This window comes from Crassostrea angulata, chromosome 3, assembly GCF_025612915.1.
Source record: "Crassostrea angulata isolate pt1a10 chromosome 3, ASM2561291v2, whole genome shotgun sequence".
Taxonomy (NCBI): domain Eukaryota; kingdom Metazoa; phylum Mollusca; class Bivalvia; order Ostreida; family Ostreidae; genus Magallana; species Magallana angulata.
The window spans coordinates 46,034,285-46,052,381 of NC_069113.1; the positions used below are offsets into that span (position 1 = coordinate 46,034,285).

An 18,097-nucleotide genomic window follows, 5' to 3' on the forward strand; every position below is an offset into this window, starting at 1 on the left:
AAAATGCATTTTTATCTATAAAAACATCGGGGTTGATGTTCAATTACGATGTGCACTTCCGCTTGTAAACAAAGATGCGGCAAACTTGAATAATGTAAGTAAGTAACATTGCATTTAGTCTTGAATCACGTTACTCTTCTTGATTAAACATTGTCATTTTTCAAAACAATTGATTTTCCGTGGCTTGTTGACTTGACGAAGTGCTAATGAGTTCATGACACAGGCAATCGGATTTAAAATTCTTGGAGACAGAGCAAGTTTGAACATGTGTATGCAAGAAAAATTTGACATAGCTAGATTGTTTATTTTAAAAGGAATGTTTCGTTTTCCGTTTTAACAATGCATTTTTGCAATTTTTTAAAGTAAGTTGTCATTGGAATTCTTTTTATTGTTGTTGCTGTTAGGAATTTAACCCAATGAAAAGTATTCTTGCAGGTGAAATATTAATGATGATTTTGCATTCTGTAAGAATAGGAGTAAAGTGACATTGTTATCAGTTTTGTATTCGAAATTTTGCATGATGCCTTTCTTTGCATTGTCATTTTATTTTTATTTCCCTTTCTTACACCATAGATGAGATGACCGGGTCCTTCACATTTTAATACACAACTGTTGTGAAAATGTCATCTTCAGAGGACCCCATATTTGTGGGGCTGGACCAGAAATTTGACAAGGTCCTGGCAGATATGAAACCACATGTACTTAAACTACCTCACAAAACAGGTAAGTTATAAGATCAAAGCAAGTTTTCTGCATGCATGAAAGTTTAATGTCCTTGATATCCCCAATTCCTATCACCTTTTTCTGGCCAAGTAAATTGCATTATTATTTCAAAAATAGAGGAGTAAAAATAGTTTATTTATTAATAACTAAGAAATGTCCAAAGAAATTCAAAATTGGGTATTGAATATTGTTCTGTGCAATTTGTAGATCGCCAGAAGTGTGCCATTTGGATTAAGAAGTTATGCGAGCCTGTGACCGGAATAACTGGAAGGTTGGAATTGTTACGCATATTTATCATTAAAAAAAAAGAATAAAGAGAATCTTTAAGATAACATGTCAAGTGATGATATACTGTTTTTCAAATAATGTTCAAGAGGCTAAAGAATTGTTTTTTAAGAAATATTTTCAAAATTAATGAAAGAATGCATGTTTATAAATGTTCACAGGAAAAATAGGAATGCCTATGCCCAGCTAATGCTTCACATGTTAAAGAGAGGGGTGTTAGAAGGTCCATTCACAAGTAAACCTCAGGAGGGACCACTGCCAACCTTGCCACCATATATGGTATTAATCTACATGATGATATCATGCATCGAGATCTATGTGGTCATATTTAATGAATAGAAACAAAGACTATATACCCAATTTTACATGTACATATACTAAAAAATGATTTAAGAAGACTCTGCTGCTTATTTCACCCACATAAATTGTATTGATGTATGTATAAATATTTTATTTTTCAGTCTATTTATTTTGATGAGCCTTCAGATAAAGGATCAGATGATGTAAGTCTTATGAATGAAATATCTTATCATCTTTGTGTAAAATATCTTTGTTATTAAATTATGAGGGGATTAAAGATTTTTTGGTGTCTTTATGAAAAATATGTTTGCTCATTTTTTGAAGGAGAAGGTGCCTGATTGGGTGGCAGGCGAGCTAACAAGTTCTGTTGGATCATCCCTCTTCCGTTCCAACATTGGAAACCCTGCTGCATCATCAACCTGGAAGTCGGGGTTGTCTCCCATTCGTTACGAGTCTTCACCTAGAAGGTACTCCTCTAAAATACCTGTTCCAAAAAGTCCGACATCACCCAGGTATGCTAAGCATGTTCAGTAGAGCATGACCAGTTAGCCGAGTGATGCTTTTCTCACTGTATTGGTTCAAGTGCACAGAGGATTGATTTAATTAATAGATACCAGATTAGACAAAATAGATTTTTATGTAGTTTCTTGGTTAAATGTGTAAAACTTTAAAAGAATTTATGTGAAGGTCAGTAGTTACATTGCTCTTGCACAAAAAAATTATGCACAATTAGTTATGAAATTTTTCATGAAAAAGACAGTTTTCCAAATCATTCTGAAAACATTGTTTTGTGGGAATTATCACATCTTAACATATTGAATATGAAAACCAACTTATCAGTAAAATGATTTATTTGGGTTGGTGGGAGACATGTGCACTGAACCTGTACTGGTGCCAGGGTAGAATGCATGCCAAGTGCATGATGGGATATTAATACATGATGTAAGGTAATGTAATTTTAACAAACCTGACATGCCTCAGCGTGAATTATAATTACAAAATATATATTCTTACTTAATATTTGTTCATGTATATTATTTTCAACATGACAAAATGTGTACCGGTAATAACTTTGATATTTATTTGTATACATATTATACGTTGTATCCATTGAAGCAGAAAGTTTAACAATTGCTTTGAGTGTCTGAATCGTATATCAAGTGCTTTAACACTGTTAAAATAAAGCTATCTATTGCTTTGGTAAATGTAATAAATGAATGTTAAATATGAGAAATGAGATGTAAAATATACACATAGAATTTAATCTAAAGATTAAAAGAGTTGCAAACCAAGAGCTAGTCCATTTTACTGCCGAAAATTTTGTGGCTGAATGATGTTAAATTCTTTCATTTTCAATAAAGATTAAGAAATACAAACTTTGAATGAAATCAAGATAAATGACATTGTAACACATTATCTTAGATATACCCATATTTATCATTTTATTTTTGAAAGTTTACATCAAACAGCTATAGGCTTGCGAAAGTAAAATGGACAGTAACTGGTGACTTCCAAAGAAGAAAGGTGGTCAGTCTTTTAATTCTATGAAATTTGGTTGACAGGCGTCCTCATACTAGTCTCGGATTTGACCTAGATAAAGCCCCTGGGTTGACCTCCCCTACGCGGGGCCTGGAGCAGCCAGAGTTTGTCGGCACTGCATACGTAAGTTTACCTACACAAAAGAGTTTGTCCTACTTACTGGTACTATTCATATGTATTATCCTGAATTTGATGACTTACAAAGGGAAGCGGCTCCATATTTATATCAATCAGTGGATGTGTGTTGAGCTTAAGGGCTGTGGTTTACATTGCTTATCTTCCCTCCTCGCATTAATTTCATATGAAACACAGAAACAAATTGCTAACTTTCTATTAAGAAGTATGTGCTAAGTCAGTTCTTCTATCCTGCATGCTAATTATTAAATTCTACTTTAAACTTATGAGATTCCCCATCGTTAACTAACAACTACCTGTAGATACTGAGAAAATTTTTCATTAAAACTTGACCCTTTGCGTTGTTTCGTCACAAACTTAAGAGAGTCTATTGTACAGTGAGTGCAGTCTTGTGAAAAATGGTTTACATTAAAAATCTGCCTCTTAGTAGGTAAGAAGAATTCTTCGGAATTTTCTGAGGGAAAAATTGCATGGTGTGTGTACTGCTTAAATGTCTTTAATTCACAATGTGAAGCTTACAGTCTTACTGTTACATAACAATCTGTGTTTATATGATAAAGCTTTGTTAGCAAGATCTATTTTTTGGAAAATAAAGTCCAGTACATAGAATGCTGTAAATATATTACTGGTTTATTAAGCGCATACAATATTTGGCATATAATGATTTTTCAACAAAAACACCAAAAAGAATACACAGATAAATGTAATATGTTTTCAGTAATGTACAATACCTGGTACGTACTGTGCCTGGTACGCATTACACAAGAAATGCCAAATTTTCTGATGCTATCATATGAACACAACAAGTCTTCTACATATGTAAACCCTGGTTAATAATCTACTGACAGGACGACAGTTTCATAGACTTCCGCAAACCTACAATAAAGACTGCTCATTTCCTGCTTGACGACAAACCTAAATTTGATTTGCTTGGTGAGTCCATATAACTGTAGAGAAATCAAACTTAGCTGGATCTTATTCTTAATGAATGAAATTTTTATCTTTGAATGCACTAGTTACATATATTTTCAAAGCAGTCTTTATTGGTTGGGTAACATCATGTTTGCATGTTTTCATTAGATGGTGACAAGAAAAAGACTACAATGTTTAGCACAAAGGTAAGATTGGTTGTACCAGGGAGCAGTTATTGCATAACAGCCAGGGAGCAGTTATTGCATTACTGATATGTATAATGTATTCAGGAAAATCACTGCTACATGTTTAGTTGTACAACACTGTTAAAACATCATATTGCATCAAACTAATGTCAGATTGCAGTTTGCTTCTCGTGTAATTACTTTGTTTATTGCTAATTGTTAATTGGCAAGAAACTAGGAAGAACTTTTACTTGTATTTAGCTGTAAATTGTAGAATTAAAAAATCATTAGCTATTGTACAGAAGGAATAGTAACTACAAATTATAATAGATTTAATCCTGTAAGTTCAGTGCTAGGCATTTCAGCATGACTATAAACTCAAAGCAGCTGCCATCCGACAGAATTCATTCTCTTGTACATTGTACTTATATACTAACCCTAATTAATATCTTTTTTGCTCTAACCTTATTAAATTTTTTTAATTCTTTTTCAATGAAAATAAACAGATTTCAAAGAAATTAGGTTGTATTTTGATGACCAGTACATTGATATAAACTTATTGTAATTGAAGTAATTTTATAACTGAGAAGCATTGCCTCTGTGACTCACAAGCATCAGTCATATTAGATTTCCCTTACCTTTTGAGATAGAAATCAGATATACAATAAACAAAAATACAGTTATGTCCCCATAACAGAATAATTATTGATAAAAAAGCCACAATGTAAGAAAATCTTCCAAAATCGATCATAAAGTGAATAGAAAATATAGACATGAATGAGCGAGACTTTGATGATGGTTGTTGTTGTGTTTGTAGCCTCCAGAAGAAGACCTGAGTCAGCCCTCGCCTCCTTACACCAAGACCACCAGTAACTTATTCGGCAGTGAGTACAATCCTTGTTGTGTCACAGTCTGTGTACTGTGTTTTCAAGGAGTTACAATTAGATTCATGAATGAAGCTTTTGTGTGTACCAAATACACTGATTGAAAATGATAAACTTTGATGTACATGTAGATCTTATGACCACCAATTTATCAGAAAATATAATTTAAAAAAAAACCCAAATGACTACCATGACATTTTTCAAGCCCGTGGGTTAATTTATATTGTTCTTGGTTAGGTAAAAGTTCATAGTAATTGATAACATGGTATTGTGAAGACTTTCATGTATAAATGTTTTTAACAGGCACTGGGGCATCAACCACATTTTTCAATGACCAGTCAAGGGATCTAGAGAAAGATGTAAGTCTATTCCTGCTGAGCTGTGATTTTTTAAATGTGGGTGTAGGGGGTGAATCAATAGTTACAATAATTGACTAAATTTTTCTAATACTTTATAGAATATTCAGATGAGAACAAAAATGCTTGAAGCCCGGTTTCATGAAGAAAAGCTTCGACTTCAGCAAAAACATGACTCAGCAGTTCAGAAGGTATTGAAATGTTCTCACTTTATAGCCATGTTATTTACTGAAATTTAGTAAAATCTATTTCTATTAATTGAATGATTTAAACATTGCAAAAAGTATTATAAAAAAAAAAAGTAATTGTAAAACATTTAATCCAAACTTTGTGTGTAGATTTTGGACAGAAAGAATACAGAGATAGAGGATCTGAAATCCAACTACAGAACAAAAGCCAAAGATCTGGAGGAAACCATCGGAAAACTGGAAAGGAAAAGTAATCAGGAATTCCTCAGAGGAATTTATTTCCGATGCATTGTGTCTTATAATTCACTAAATCGTTGACTCTCTTGAAAGTATTACAAACATATTTGAATTTAATGCAAGGTGAAATATTATCATTAATTTTACTTTTCCACTTCAGTTCAAAATATAGGAAAGGATTCCCAGCAGGTGATAGAAACAAAAGATAAACAGATCACAGAACTCAAACGAATGCTGGAAGAATCTACAGAGGTCCGCAATAACCAGTTTGAGAAAAAGGTCAGTGGAAGACTTTGTGATAGTTTAAGAAGGTGATTTGTGCTACTATTGTAATTATTTGTTCTGCTACTGTATATTTATGTCTCCTAAAGAAAAAAATAAATATCACAAAGCAGAATTTATCACTTTGAGCAAAGAAAAAACATGTCTCTTAAATGCTACTTTGTTTTCATTTGCTTTCAGTTACAAAGTGTTACAATTTTTTGGTGAGACTTTGCTGCATTGTTTTTTAAAATTTGACTCTCATGAATAGTGTTTTTACCAACAGATGAATGACATGATAGCTGAATTTGAACAAGAGAAGTTTGAGATGCAGAAACAGCACACCAAAAACATACAGGACATTTTGGATGACACAAACACAAGGTTACAGAAAATGGAGAAGGAGTATGGGCAGCAGACGGCATCCACGGTAGGTCAAAGGTCACTGCTACTTATAGCTGATTGGCTGTTGTGATTGTGTGGATACATGTATTTTGTGGTGGGAATAAAGAGTAGTGCACTGTGTTAATCTTGTTTTGGGGGGACATAACATTCATGTCATTTCCACATTTTTTCCTTTATTTCCCTAAGTAATACATGCATATCTGTTAGCTATACCATGCCTTTATTACTTGAATGTTACCCTGGTTTTAGACTGGTAGACTTGGTAACACACCATATTCTATTCAGTTCTCATCATTCTGTATATTTAACATGATAATGTCCTAATAGCCAGAAAATCATCTGTATTATTCAAGATTCTGTTAAAAATATTTTGCTGTAATATAACTGTATGTATACAATATATTCAAAAAATCTTAATTATTAAAATGTAACCTTGTATTTATTCATTATCTACATGCAATTTTCATCATTCTCTTAAGCTTGCAAAGGGAAAAATAATAGTTGCAATATTCTTTACATTTTGGAGGATTTGCCATGTACCTGTATATCTGAAGTTAATGCAAGAACAAAGTCAATGTTTACATTAAAAAAGAAAGGGGTTGAGAAAGTCCAAACAGATATTTATTTCATGTGCTATTTCTGAGCCACCTTACTTGATTTGAGATGTGAGATTTTCTGAGCTGTGTGTTATTGTTTCATTAAGGAGGTTTATCAGGTAAGGAGTGCAGTTTGCTTCATGTAGATCTCAATCATTGCCATATGTCCTCATCTGCTTCTGTCCAATTAAACTGTATCTCAAAATATTCTCTCTCTTTCTGTGTCTCTCTTGATAAAATATATCTAAATGTAGCTGGTTGTTGGGGAAATTAAACAAACTGGCTTTAACATTGAAGGGTGTGGTCTCTTAACTAAATGTCCATTTAAAAATCGTCACAGTAGTGTTAATTCTGACTATGTAGAAAATGTAAGATAATTAAAACATTAACAAATATGTAGAGTTTGTAGAATCTTAATTTTTTTTTAAAAAGTGTTACTCAATGAATATTAAATCTACATGTATTCATTAAAATGATCATGGTTATATCAACTTCAAATTACCATAAAAAAGTTTGAAGTTCATGTTTTTAAGATATTCCAATGTTCTTCTTGTTTTCATGGTAGTTAAAAATGGGTGCATTTTGTGCATAGAATAAAGAAATCATGCATGTAGAATGAACTTCAGTATTATGTATGCATGAAGGCTGTGTATAGAAGCATGTGAATATATTCATTATTTTGGGCATATACATTTTTGCAGTGTTTTATTATTTGTTTATGATTGTTTATTATTTGTACATGTACCCTTTGAAACCTTTTAACCGTAATAACTATATGTTATATACACCATGTATTATGTAAACCTGTCAGTTTCCTTCAGTTGCCCATTGATGTAGTTTTCTGGATGGAGAGCATGATAAAAAGGATCATGAATACAAAAATATTAGATCACTAAAACTAAGGTCATAATGGCTGAACACTGATATGCTATAAACAAAAGTATTAGTAATTTTTGGTTTATAAAATTTATATTCCAGAATACATGTGTCAAAACTGCACTCACAGTGCTTTCTAAATTACCTCTCCCTAAACCAGCAAGTCATACATAGCTACATGTAACGATAAATCAAAGCTTATCCTTGAACCTCTGCTGGTTAAGTACTTATGTAACATCCTCCATTGACTGGGACAGTTTTACTGACTGAGTACTGTTAAATTTTGTAGGCCTCCATCATCAAAGACCTGGAGGGGCGGGTCCATCAGCTGATGACTGAGGCGGACAAGAACACCAAGGCCAGACACACCCTGGAGAAAAACAAGATGGAGGCAGAGACAAAGCTGGAACGGAGCTCCCAGGACCTGCAGGATCTCAGAGAAAGGTCCAGACTCTGACACAGGCTCTATGTTCAACCTGTGACTTTGATTTATCTATTGCAATTGATGAAAGATTGAGCAAGATTAGATTGAATGTAAACTAAAGTTTATATGCCACAAATTTATTTTGTGATCTATCAGTGATTGATTAACCAATTATTTGAGACTTTAGAGGACTGGTAGGTGAGAAAAAAAAGCGATGACATAGTTTTTGTGAACATTGCTAATATTTCATGTATGCTAATAACAGTTGGTTAAGTTGGGTTATGGTACTTCAAAGATGTGGAGGAATATGATTCATTGTTACTTATTTGCAGTGTTTTTTCTTGTTTATTCAACATTTATATATCTCATATGTGCTCTGGATTGACGTCATTTTGCATTATCCAATCTTTCACAGGTACAGTAATCTGGAAAAGGAATACCAGAGAACCGTGGAGACCAGTGAACAGGAAATGAGAACCCTCAAAAACAAAATGGAGGCCAGTCTGGAGTTTATGAAACAGGAGCACAACATTGCATCTGCCAAAGTAAATAAATCTTTCTAAAATGCACACTCAATGGAAAAATGTCTTTAATATATTGTTGATGCAGCAGAGCTGCAGGACAACTCCAATGCAAATAGATCCTAAAGTGTGATATATTTTTTTGCTGAAAATTAATTGAAAAATTAGTTTATTTTTTATTGGCCAGGGAGTTGGCAAATTAATTAAAATTTGTATTTTTTTTACTTGTTACAAATGGTGTTTTACACTTCTCATAGCTACCTGGCATTTGAAAACTCTTGTGTCCTGATTGATATTTTCTCTCTACTCCTAGATGTATTGAGTACAACAAGGATAAAGAATGTGAATGTCTTGTTGCATTGGTGATTGTTCTATGAACTAACTCTATTTTATGTTGATTTTAGGCCTCTGATTCAATATCTGAACTTGAGCAGTCCCTTGATCAGTACAAACGTTCCCTGAAAGATGCAGAGGAACAGCGCCAGAGACAAATGAGGGTAAGGCATCTGTGGAAAACCAAACTTTCCACTCTACTCTAGGCTACCAGCTCCTTTGTGTTGAGTTTGGCTTGATAGCTGGTCTTTCTTTACTCTTTCAGGGTTTTCTCTGTTCTGTCATCTTTTTCAGTAATAATGACATTTTTTCATTTTGCATCATTTAACATTTTAACTGCAGCTGCACATGGTTTTTATGGTACATTTCTAGAAAGCCCAATTATTTTGCTTTTTTAATTAATTAGCAAATTCTCAGAATCTTTCAAAGTGATATACTTTTCTATCATTACTAATGTCTATAAGATCAGTTTAGGTTTTATTTTTTGGCTGCATTTCATACTTGATTTTTTGACAGGAATTGGAACAAAATCACCAACAAGATAAACTGCATTTGGAAAATCTCCATGATAAACAGGTAAATAAATGTAAATGGATTCCATGAGACATTTGACTGTGTGTTGTGGAAGGAAACCAGAGCTTGTGGGATTTAATCTCATTTGGTTTAGTGTTCTTTTTGCGTAACAAGTTAAAACCATTAGTTTTTATTGAACACAATTACTTGTTCATTCAGGAAAAAGATCAATATTTTGATCAAAATTTCAGTATTTTTCATGACCGTCATCATCATCATCAGCATCGTCATCATCATGATGAAATCACGGTGTGGTGTGGTAGTAACACCAGTTTTGATTTGAGTGTGTGTGTTCTTTTTCTAGCTTTTCTTGTTTCCTGCAATCAGACTTCAAGTCAGAAAGTTTTCAGACGAAATTCTGGTTTCCAATTTACAAACAGTAAGACAGTGCAAACGCTTTTGCACTTATATATTGATGACCAAAAAACATATTGTGTGAACTAACAAGCAGATTTAATGGATTTTGCCAAACTTACAATAAAATTTGCTTCTTATTAAATAAAAGAGCTCTATGGTCAGCGTTTTTATAGGTTATTCCTATCTCATAAACTGAAGAGTTTCAATACAATTACTTTTAGCCGTTATGCAATTTTGTATTCATAGACAGCTTATACTAGGATTTAGACTGCGTGCATGAGATTGCCAATATGAAGAGTATTAAGATTGATAGTACATAATAATAGGGACTAAATATCTCCAATTAATGTTTCGACAATTTTAACCATAGTGCAACTCAGTACTATAATTTTTTAACCTGTTTGATTGAAAATACAGTTAATGTTATTGATAGTACATAATAATAAGGACTAAATATCTCCAATTAATGTTTCAACAAATGTGACCATAGTGCAACTCGTTACTATAATTTTTTAACCTGTTTGATTAAAAATACAGTTAATTTACATCATAATTTTAATACATGTACCAACATTGTTCCAACCTGCCTTTGAGTGTTGCGAACTGACCCAGACCTGCATGAATGTTGTTTAAATGCAAATTAACAAACTTTGATAAAAGATTTTGCAAATATTCAGCTGGGTGATTTGAAAAGGGTGTGGGTAGTGTGTCTTAATGTTAGTGAAATAAAACATGGAAGGTGAGTAGAACTCTTTATGTAGAGGAGATAAGATGATTGTGATGTACGTGTGTTTGTAGGTGAGAGGCTTGAGAAATGAAATGGAACAAGCTGATCAGGACAACCAGAAAAAGATCAAGAAATTGGAAGAAGCCATCAGGTGAGAAAAAGAATCTTTGGTATAATTAGTTTTAATAATGAGTGTCTTTTTACATACATTGATCATCGTTCTGTTGTCAGTTTACATTTTTAGTGTAATAAAACTACAGCTATTATGCTTTTTTTTCTTCCAAAATTTTGGAGAAAAAGGCAAGCATTGGTAATTATTGCATAAATTGTAATTGTAAATATGTTTTGAATGGTGTGTTACAGAGATAAAGAGGATGAAATCAAGCGACTCCAGGAATTGAACAAGAATCAGCTGATGCAGTCAGAGAAGTCACTGGAGGAGTTCAAGCTACAGGTGGAGAAGAACCAGACCAGGATGTATGATGAAATGAAACAACAGGTGAGAAACCAGGAAGCTGCCAGACTTCACAGGGAATCAGTAATTGTGGTGGAATATTTTTACATATTATACATTTAAGAGGCATTTACCAAACATTGATTATAAGAACAATGAGAATGTAAATAACAATTTGCACTAATACTAATATACATTTCAGATGGAAAGAGTTGAAACTGATTTGAACAAGTCAAAGCAAGCAAGGGAAAAACAAAGTCGAGAATTTTCAAAACAGATTGAAGAAGAAAGAAATCAGCATGAAAGAAAGGTATTTATAACTGAAAATCCCCTTTCCCTTGAATTCCATGTTATTAAGAACATCTATCAGGAACTACTATTCATACAAGAAAGAAGTATTTTCCCTTACCCTTGAATTTATACAAAAGATTCTTCTCAGTAAAGGATATTTAATTTATGGTACATGTATTTGAAATATAGGAAAATTGTGTGAAATGCATATTTGGCTGTGTTTTATAGACAGTGGAACTGAAGATGGCCTTGGAGCATGAGAAAGCCCAGATGTTGAAGGACTTCCATACACAGAAGGAGATTGTTATATCTGAGCATGAGAAAGAGATGGACAACCTCAAAGAAACTCACCAGAATGAGCTGTATGAGCTCAAGTGTCGAATTCAGGAGAAACAAGACAAAGACACCAAGGTTAGGAGCATACTTTAATTTCAAAACAATTACATGTATGGGTACTTTTGTATAATTTGCAGGAAGATGTACTTAAATATGAATGAAAAACATTCTTATAGTTGACTTTTGGTTTTGAGCTTTGAATTTCAATGTCACATGTACTTGTACAATTGATGTTTTTTCTCTTGTGCAGAAATAGAGTATGCTTTGAATTTTTGGGCTATGTAATGTGTGAATAACTGAAAACTATCCACAAACATGATAACAATCTAAGATTTGATGATGAAAATAAAAGTAACCAAATCATTGGTACTTGTACTAGAGTATGTATTAGTCTTTTACTTTAAATATAAGGTGAGAGAAATTTTTATGTTTGTATCTTACTTTCAGAAAATAACGAAGTATGAACTACAGATTCAGGAGCTGAGGGAGGAAGTGGTGCAGGCCAACCAACTCCGCAAACAGCAGCTGGTGGAGCTCGGACTTCTCCGTGAGGAGGAGAAGCAGAAAATGCTCCGGGAACACGAGAATGAGGTGAGGGGATTAAATCATCGTCAATCATCTGTGTCAAAATATTATTAAAAAATAATAATCATGTTGTCCAAGGCTTCAAGAACCAACCAAATGTCATTATCAGAGAGTATTATTAGGGAACAAGCAATGTGAATTTTGGAACTTGTGCCAAATACTGTTGTAATTAAAATGCAGTAAAATGTGTTCAAACCAAAACCAAGCTATCAGAGAGAATTTTAAAATACGGTAGTATTGATACTCAAAACTTGTTCTTATTTTGAAGGATATATACTTTAAAATGTCTGAAAATTTGAATTTAGAATATTACATGTAGAGTACATTATAATAAATACAAATACATGTAGTTTGATATTTTGTGATGGATCAAGTGATTTGATTACTTCTGAAAAATGCATTATTAATTTTTTCTGATACCAGGTAACAAAGTTGCGCTCTGAGATGGAGCAACAGAGATTGGATCTACAGAAAACTCACAGCACAGAGTTAGAGAAAATGCTAGAAAAGGTAAGCTGTCAATCATTCATTCAAAAAAAAATTATTGGTCTTCTGTCATGTTATTATTATACCCCCGCAAACGAAGTTTAGGGGGGTATATTGGTTTCACCCTGTCCGTCTGTCTGTCTGTCCGTCTGTCTGTAGACGCAACTTTGTCCCCCCTATAGAATGTTTTATTACTGCATGGAACAGTTTGAAAATTTGTACATATGTTGAACACCATCTGAAGATGTGCACCTGCAATTTTTTTTAAGATCAGACAAGATTTAATGATTTTATGACAGTTTTCATTTTCCTTATTCTATATATTGTACACTAATGTTGAAAAGTAAGGGAGGTAATCCTTACAGATTTTATTAATTAATTAATTAGAAAACACTCTAAAATATATTTATATAAATACATCCAGATGGAGTTTTTTGTCTTTATGTCTTAACTAATAAAAAAATTTTTATTTTTTATAAGTATTCTATCAACTGACAATGCAAAGTTTTTGTTTGTCAATGATAAATTCTTAGGAGCTAGTGAAGTGTGGCTGAATTCATTTGTCCCAAGGGAGCCATTATCTGAGCCATGGTTCAGATGGAGCATGTGTTTAAGGGAAATTGATAATCTGTAAAATGGGTGATGGTTTTGGGGCTATTTTAAAACTGTTTCATGTAAACCAAAAGGTCTATCATTATAAGGAAATAAATAATATAATTATTAATAAAGAAGTTAAACTATTTTTAGAGGTTGTTTAAATTTATTTGTCAAGTAATTTGATGAAGTGACCCTATTGGGCATTAATTTAAATGAAATTCAAAATTACTGATATGATTGTAGTGTTTTGGCAATTTTAAAATTGTTTGTAATATTAAATTTTCTTTTTTACATATTTTTACATAGTATGGTAATTATGGTAATGTTTTGGGAGTTTATTAAATTTAACAAGCTCATCAAAGAAAATCATAGTCCTATGGGATCAATTTTCTGATATGGAGTTCAATTGTGCCATAGGAGAAAGTGAGGAAAATTTGAAACAACTAATTGCATCTGTCAAGACTCTTATTAGAAAGATATTGAAAGTTTTATCAACAGAAGAGCATTGCTTGGCTACCGGTATTTCTATTCACTGCAAAGGGAGGGGTTATTGTCATTTTGTTGGTTTTTCTTTAAATCAATTAGATTTAAAAAATATATCATCAAATACATACATTTGTAAATGTATTACTGTTATAGATATGTATTTACAGTGAAATTCTGACAATTTTGATTTTAATTTTTCTTTGTTAACTATTTTCTTTTTTTTTTTACAATTCTAGAATTTTTTTTGTATGTGTTCCAAACCTTAATAATTATTCAATTCAATTATTTGTCCCATTTGAAATTAGCCTAGCGGGGGTATTAGTCCCATTAGGACAGTTCTAGTTACAGTTAACATGTGCGCAGTGTATAATACTAATGTTTACGCTATCTTATCAGACAAATTCCAGACTGAAGGACATTGAGAGAGAATACAACGAGAGGGGACAGAAAGCCACAGAGACAATAGGGGAACTCCAAGCCAATATCAACCATCTTAGAGAGGAGATCAAAAGGTCAGTGGTGTCAAAAGGTTAAAGTTCATAATTATGGTAGAATTTTTGCCTTTTGTATTCTTTGATTAAAATTGGTGCAAAATAATATCAAAGACTAAATATTTCAGTTACACCTGTCTAAATTAAATAATGTACCAATAAAAGTACACTTATTTAATGAAAGCTTGCACTGGTAGTGATTTAGTGCGTTTATTGTTTAGGGTCCGAGATGTTGGGGAGAAGAAATGTCAGGACGTGTCACAGCGGTATGAAGATGAGAGGAAATCAGTCAAGAAGCAGTACAACTGTAATATGGATGTAAGTCTGATCACAATGTGTAGTGATGGATGTAAGTCTGATCACAATGTGTAGTGATGGAATTCTTAACTGTAATATGGATGTAAGTCTGATCACAATGTGTAGTGATGGATGTAAGTCTGATCACAATGTGTAGTGATGGAATTCTTAACAGATATTTTCATTTCATGATAAATGGTACAACTGAAATACCTGGTATTCTTTATATGTACATGTAGATAATTAGATCATTGAAGGACTAAAGTTAAGATAGAATGCATGCACATTCAGATAATTGATATCCAGATGATTACATAAACGTAGAATTTTAAAATTTGAATGGTCTGATTCTTTCAGAGTCTTCAGCGTGAGATCGAGTCCCAGCAGTCACGGAACAGGCAGCTAGAGCGCAGGCTAGAACAAATGGAGGCTGATCATGAGGAAAAGGTATTGTAAATTGTCAAATCAGAACCACATACCGGTAATCACTTAAAAAGATGTGTCATTCTCAAAGAATAATTAATAGATAAATAACTTGTGTCATGGGATGACTTAATTTTGTTACCAGTATGTCTTTAACAGATTCATGGACTAGCTATATATGATATTCTGTAATTGGTCTCTGTTTTACAGATTACACACTTGAAGTTGTCGTTTGAGGAGAAGCTTAGAGGACTTGTTCCATCATCTGTTAGACAGGTACTGTATAGAAAGAGAAATCAGCTTCAGAAATTTCCGATGAGCTTAAGGAAAAAAATAATCATAATGGATTTATATCCTTTTAAATTTTTGTAGAAGATTCTGGACACAATAGGTATCATTTACAGAAATTTCTCATGAACTAAGGGGGGAAAAACTAATAAAATAATACAGAAAATGTGTTTTGTAATTTTTTTAGGAGCTTGAGGATACAATTGGTTCCCTGAAATCCCAGATTAACTCTCTTCAACAAAAGACATTAATACTTCAGGAGGAGGTGGATCTCAAAAACAAGTACCCCCTCGGCCAGTTCGCGTCCAGTTCCCCAATCAAAGCTGTATGATGATTGGACAACTGGAATAGTTGCAGAGAAGTTTAAATACAGGGAATTTCAGGCCTGCAGTATTATGTCCAAAAATCTTTTTATAGATGGCCTTTTCTGAGTTTTTATTTTCTCAGTGTCTGTTAACAGGATTTCTGATTTGACTGTGCTGATGACAAAAATTTGACTGTGATATTTTTACGCAATGGCTTAATACATGTTCATGTTTAGATTCTCCTTTTCATTGCTCTGTTTATTCCTTTTTTGGCAATATTTCACTGACATGTTTAATGGTACTCGGAGACAGAAACCTAATTATATGTACATGTAAAACGCATTCCATATATCTTAACATTCCAGATTGAAATTTACATTTCCTACATAATTTCATATGAACATTTTGACATTTTTTTATGCAAATGCCTACAACAATGATTGTGTAATTAATATCAAATCATGGCAAATATTCTTGTAAAGCAGTTTATGGTAGGAATATGCATATCAATACTGCAAGAAGGGGGATTCTTTTTGTGGTAGAAATTACAACAAGTCATGCTCCAACATCTGTTACTTTCCTTCCCAAAACTAAAAGTGTTTTGAATTGACAATAAATTATGTCTATTTTATTTTAAATGTTTTATCAGACTATTTATTCCAAATTGTATCAATTCAGATAGTGTTTTATCTTAAAATGAATTTAAATCTTCCCTCAGATTTTTAGAAATAGTCATCTTTAAGTTAGTTTTTATTATGCAAAAGAGGGTTGAAAATTAAGTAGATAAAATATAATCATAATGAAATATTATTTTGTATCAATTTTATTATAATGTACTAGTTTTACAGGGTACCCATTTAATAATATTCAAAATTTATTCATTACAGCTTGATGTATCCCCTGAGTGATTCAATCTTGATTTTGGTTATGCAATGTCATAAATGTGTAAATTTACATCAGTCTGTAAGAATACTCAAAATGAAAATAGGAATATGGTTGTAGATGCTACATATATTGACTTATCTATCTGAACATAGTTTTAGTATTTCCACCCTAAATATTTTATATACTACTGTACGACTTTGATTGTTTGTGTGTTTTATCATTCATTACACATTTTAACACCTAAAGAGATAGGTTGTCTTGTTGTCTAATTTAAATTTATTTTGATGACCCAAAAGTTATTGGTCCCATCCTCTCTTACTGTTTCCTAACTTGTGCAGTGAGTTCATTAACCATGCGCTCCATTGTATTCAATGTTGTTAATGTTATGTTTGTTCGAGTAAAATCCATCATGTTAATTATGTATATGTTTATTTAATTTATACATTAAATTATGTTCAATGTCTTCCTTGTCACTTTTTTTTATTGTTTAAGTAGTCAATTTTTGGAGAGGAAGTTATCTGGCTTTTAAACAATAAAACAGCAACTGAGGTTAACAAACACATGCAGTACATGTTGTTCTCTCCCCTGGACTTTAATTTCCTCACTTAGAAAGCCGTTTAACTCTTTAACCATATTGAATGTCAAGGATCATCAATAATTTGGTCTGATAATTTTTTTGCTCCTGTAAATGATAATGCTCTTTTCATGACAAATTGTTTGCTACAAGAAGCTCTTTGAAGTGAAAAAATACGAATGCAAAGAAAAACAGTTACATGTTTACCCCATTTTCACAAAAAACCTCCCACTTCGTACATGGCAATTATGGATATCTGTAAGTTTTTCATAATGATTCTTTTCTTAATACCCATGGAATTTTCATTCTTGTACTCTAGGTACTGGTATGTTCTTGTACATGGTTAAAACCAGGTTTTGATTGATGTTAAAATTGAGACTTTATGTCTGATTGATTGTACAGCAATGTACACGTGTGTGTATTGGTCTCTGTAAAACTGATTGTCAGCGATTGGTCTCAGATGGAAAAGATCAACTACAATGATGTACAGTTTTACAGGTTTATTGTAAGCCAGATATTTAAAATTGGTCATACATGTACATTTAAGACGAAGGTAACACATATTCACAGTGTACAATTGAACATCATGGTGTGCTTTCTAAATCATCTACATGTACAAAATGCAAGATGAACCGTGGTTAAACAATTCAAAATTAATTGTTATAGGGCCATCTCAGAACCCAACACACACATTCTATGTGTCAAGTTCTAAATCATATAATAAAAGTATATTTACTTAAATTCATTACATTGTACTATATTGTTCATGCACAAAATTTCAT

The 18,097-nt window shown here is 32.5% G+C and overlaps 1 protein-coding gene across 8 annotated transcripts; it reads left to right on the top strand.

The window, feature by feature from the left end:
* Positions 1 to 12: 12 nt before the first annotated feature.
* Positions 13 to 17,204, top strand: LOC128177668 (centrosomal protein of 112 kDa-like). 8 transcript variants are annotated; one of them, XM_052844474.1, is made up of 31 exons: positions 13 to 98; positions 574 to 723; positions 931 to 994; positions 1,170 to 1,287; positions 1,470 to 1,511; positions 1,633 to 1,820; positions 2,871 to 2,970; positions 3,831 to 3,915; positions 4,063 to 4,100; positions 4,897 to 4,963; positions 5,267 to 5,322; positions 5,421 to 5,510; positions 5,658 to 5,757; positions 5,905 to 6,023; positions 6,292 to 6,435; positions 8,172 to 8,326; positions 8,722 to 8,851; positions 9,232 to 9,324; positions 9,677 to 9,736; positions 10,038 to 10,112; positions 10,889 to 10,968; positions 11,181 to 11,316; positions 11,474 to 11,581; positions 11,791 to 11,973; positions 12,346 to 12,489; positions 12,907 to 12,993; positions 14,449 to 14,564; positions 14,765 to 14,861; positions 15,198 to 15,287; positions 15,474 to 15,539; positions 15,739 to 17,204. In XM_052844474.1, the coding sequence occupies exons 2-31, from the start codon at positions 621 to 623 to the stop codon at positions 15,880 to 15,882; spliced, it is 3,078 nt and encodes a 1,025-aa protein (XP_052700434.1). In that variant the 5' UTR covers positions 13 to 98; positions 574 to 620; the 3' UTR covers positions 15,883 to 17,204. The 8 variants fall into 8 exon arrangements, with proteins under 8 accessions (XP_052700434.1, XP_052700433.1, XP_052700436.1 ...); XM_052844473.1 differs by having other exon boundaries at positions 16 to 94; XM_052844476.1 differs by having other exon boundaries at positions 16 to 94; positions 1,633 to 1,775.
* The last annotated feature ends 893 nt before the right edge of the window (positions 17,205 to 18,097 follow it).